Source organism: Micromesistius poutassou (genome assembly GCF_964030765.1).
Source record: "Micromesistius poutassou genome assembly, chromosome: 22".
Taxonomy (NCBI): Eukaryota; Metazoa; Chordata; class Actinopteri; order Gadiformes; family Gadidae; genus Micromesistius; species Micromesistius poutassou.
Genome location: NC_140292.1, coordinates 2,963,860 through 2,967,756, shown reverse-complemented (window position 1 = coordinate 2,967,756; position 3,897 = coordinate 2,963,860). Strand labels below are relative to the sequence as shown.

The 3,897-nt window shown below is 39.4% G+C and overlaps 1 protein-coding gene across 1 annotated transcript in view; it reads left to right on the top strand.

The window, feature by feature from the left end:
- lage3 (L antigen family member 3) overlaps positions 1-1,675 on the top strand; it is a 1,977-nt gene extending 302 nt beyond the window's left edge. Inside the window, exons 2-3 of the mRNA XM_084486517.1 lie at positions 450-578; positions 841-1,675. Of these exons, the coding sequence (XP_084342643.1) occupies positions 450-578; positions 841-958 (247 nt within the window). The 3' untranslated portion in view covers positions 959-1,675. The remainder of the gene's footprint in view (positions 1-449; positions 579-840) is intronic.
- Positions 1,676-3,897: the final 2,222 nt, after the last annotated feature.

Below are 3,897 nucleotides of genomic sequence, written 5' to 3'. Positions count from 1 at the left end.
GGAAAACCTTAAAAAGCGTTAAGTATGATATAGCTAGATGTGATCCATCGCGAGTTATTAGATGATGAGAAGAAGTGTTTTATCACGTTAGTTGGTTAGTTGAGGTTCTGTATCTGTCTCTTGTGTGTTGATATGTCTCTGTGTTGGTCAATGATAACATATCGAAGCTTAACGTTATTGTTCCTTCCTGTATTTATTTTTTCTAGATCATGTATGTTCCTACTATGAAAACCAGACAGTTACAATGAGTTATGCTAGAAGTACCTGGACCTCGGAGCTAGTTAATTATAATAATTTAAATGATTTCCCCACACATTTTCTTGAGAGCATATGGTATTACTCCGTATTAACATATGCTATGAATGCAATATTCCAGAATAACGTTTTCATTCTGGGAAAAACAACAACAATTAATCTACTTAGTGTCCCTGTCCTTAACCAATCCACAGTTCTTTAGATGTCCCTTTCCCCTCATCCCGGGAAGCCTCCATCGCTCTCCAATCTCTGTCTCCTGACAGAGAGCCACGTAAAGGGGGCATCAGCAAGTCACTAACAGTGTCCGGAAGCACGCTCTCTGTGTGAGCCCCAATTTTCCATGAACACCTTTTTTACCTTTGCACATTCCACAATATCTTTGTCACCAAATAACATATGCATTGGTACATTTTATTTATGCATATACATTTTACAAGCACATTTTTTTGCACAATGTTTTGTTTTGTTGCTTTTTAAAAATAATAATAATAATATAAATAATAATTAATTTTTATAGTTGGAGACAAGAAGACACATTTATCTGTTTAAGTATGTATTATTCATTGTATTATTCACTGGTTTAAGGAGGTGGACGGCGGACGAAGCCCGGATTCTGCGTGTGTCTGTGGGGGCATTCATGGACAACCTGTCCCTGGTCCTGGAGACCATGGAGATGTTCGGACCCCCGCTGCCACAGTCATGATCTCTCAGAGGTGATGTCATCACCGCTCAATGGCATCACTAGGGAGGCTCCCAACCATGTCGCCACAAGGGGTCTTCCCACAATAATGTCATCACAAAGAGTCCTCCCACAATGATGTCATCACAAAGAGTCCTCCCACAATGATGTCATCACAAAGAGTCCTCCCACAATGATGTCATCACCAAGGAGACTCGGTTGATGATGTCATCACCGAGGGTCCTCCCGCAATTATGTCATCACTGAGGAGACCCGGTTGATGTCATCACAAAGGGTCCTCCCACAATGATGTCATCACCAAGGAGACCCGGTTGATGATGTCATCACAAAGGGTCCTCCCACAATGATGTCATCACAAAGGAGACCCAGTGTATGATGTAATCATCAGGGAGGCTCTCGATGTCACTAAGGGTCGTCTGAATTATTTCATCATAACGGAGCCTCCAACAGTGATGTCGGCACATAATACTCTTTGTTTTTCAACGATTATTGGATAATCAAATCTCTTCCCTGTTATTTTTTATTGAAAACATGTACATACATTTATCTATCCTAAAGGTGAACAAAAGGGTTCAATAAGTATTGGTTTACATAACTGATTTACAGGGGATATGGTGGGGTTAAGATTCCAATCATTAAGTCTGTCTCTGTGATACAATTGCAGGAGATTTGTATCGTGACTTCTTATCAAGAAATAAAAGTTTATTTTTGAAGTTATCATTTCTGGATCCACCCGTGATGTCTCTTGATTCCTAAAAAGATAAACGCTTCTGATTACAAGAGTGAAGAGGAGAGCGAACTGATAGGATTATACATTCCAATAGGAAAAGCAAAACATTCAAGTCTAGGTATGAAATAGTTCACATTAAGGGATTAATACAATTTTAGCGATATTTAGCTAAATCCATTTTAGTTCATTAGTTCACTCTTTCTTGAGCAAGATTTGAGTCATGTTTCTGAGACAAAAATTATAGCCTACCATCGTCCTCTGATTCAGAAGGGCTTTGTTACGGTATTATTTTCATTTTCATCCCACAACACCAGTCCAAGCAAGGAAGTTAGCATTAACCTAGCGTTAACACTCTGGCGTTAACCTTGTCTACACATCAATGACAAATGAAAACAGCTGTGGCGTGGTGTCAAATCTTCATCCCTTCTTTCCATGATCAGGACTGAAGGACTGAATCGTTTTAAGTCTGGGAAGCTAAGCTATCCGGACTTAGCTTTGTCCTTTCTGAATGTCAGTAGACCTCTATCTAATAGTGTGTGTGTGTAAATTTGATAAATGGCGGTTAATCTGCCTTAATATTATTTGATCTGCTTTAATGAATGAAGACATCTTTATTAATTTGTTTATTCATTAATAGACGGTGTGAGCTGCTGATATGGCATAAAACAGGGGTCTCTATGGTCTTGTCCATTGGGCCTATAGAGTAGCAATAAACACAGAAGTGATGATCCCTCAGATAGGAGTTATTAAAATGATGATACAATGCATAGTAGCCTGTTTAAATAGGACTATTTAATCCAAGTGAAGTAGCACAAGATATAAGCCTACATGACACTATCATGACCAAGGTCAATATTGCTTCTGTTAAAAATTGGTATTAGTAGGCTAATAGTGCATTTATATTATCATAGGGCTTTCCATCCTCACAGTGTATAGATTACAGAGTGTGCCTATTGTCATATTGCTTTATTGCTCGTGCCATTGAGATATTGTTATAGTTGCCCCAGCCCTTGCATTTGCTGCAGCTGACCAGTAGGAGATCAGTAGGAGGCAGATTTTCTTTAAACGAGCAAGTCAAATTGACTTGCAAGTCAAATACTTCTAATATGTGTTTTGTGTGTTCTTTGAAGCATTTTAAATACTAAATTAGTCATCATGTCAGTAACAATGCTGATCGATGTCCTCCAGCCTCAGAAATCGAAGAACAGTGTAGACATAACAGATATTAATAGTTGTTTTTTTTTGTTAGGACTATTGACTCGAATCAACAGTAAACGTGTTGTGTCGAAAGACGTTGCATTAAACATATTACCGGAGAACCAACTAAATGCTTTGGACCGGGACATATCTCAAGACAAGGTCACAGATGGAGACACTTCTTTGCACAGTGACTAACAGACGTGTACATGACACCCACGGATCAGTCCACTTAACACAGCAGCTGCCTCCTATCTCACCTATGGCGCGGATTAGCATTCTCCGAATGCTCCGCGGCTATATGTAATGGAGGTCAATCAATGACATGCGTTGACTTTTTTTTTTTGTGTTCAAGTGTTATTTATTCAAGTTCACTGAGTGCACTTCTGTGTGTAGGACCAGAGGCTCAGCGGGGGAAAGAAATCCTAATAATTAGGCCTATATCTAGTAGGCCTACTCGACACACAAAGATGCAACGTTTATTATGTAAAGTATTGTGTAAGTATTATGTCACTGCTGCCAGTGGTCACAGTTATGTAGCTCACAGTACATTGTGAAAATAGCACATGAGTGAGAATACAGGCTATTATCAGATTTTGTATCGTCTTTGCTGTCTATCTTTGGTCAAATAGGAACTTTGAAAAACTCCCCTGCTGCAGTCAATATAAGATGGTTTTGGGTCATTTTTGGTTTATTATTAAATGTAGGCAGTTTTACACATTAACACCTTGGTTATGATTTGCCCTATTCTAGGGAAAACAAATAAAAGCAAGATGTTAAATATATTTACTATGCCAGTGTTTGTGAGTGGGTGGTTGTGTGTGAGAGTGTGTGTGTGTGTGTGTGTGTGTGTGTGTGTGTGTGTGTATGTGCATGTGTATGTGTGTGTTTGTGTGAATGCATGTGTGTGAGTGCGTGCATGTGTGTACGCATTTGTGTGTGTGTGTGTGTGTGTGTGTGTGTGTGTGTGGGCGATCAAAGCATGGGGGTGTCTTGGCTTCCCCATCTTGACCTC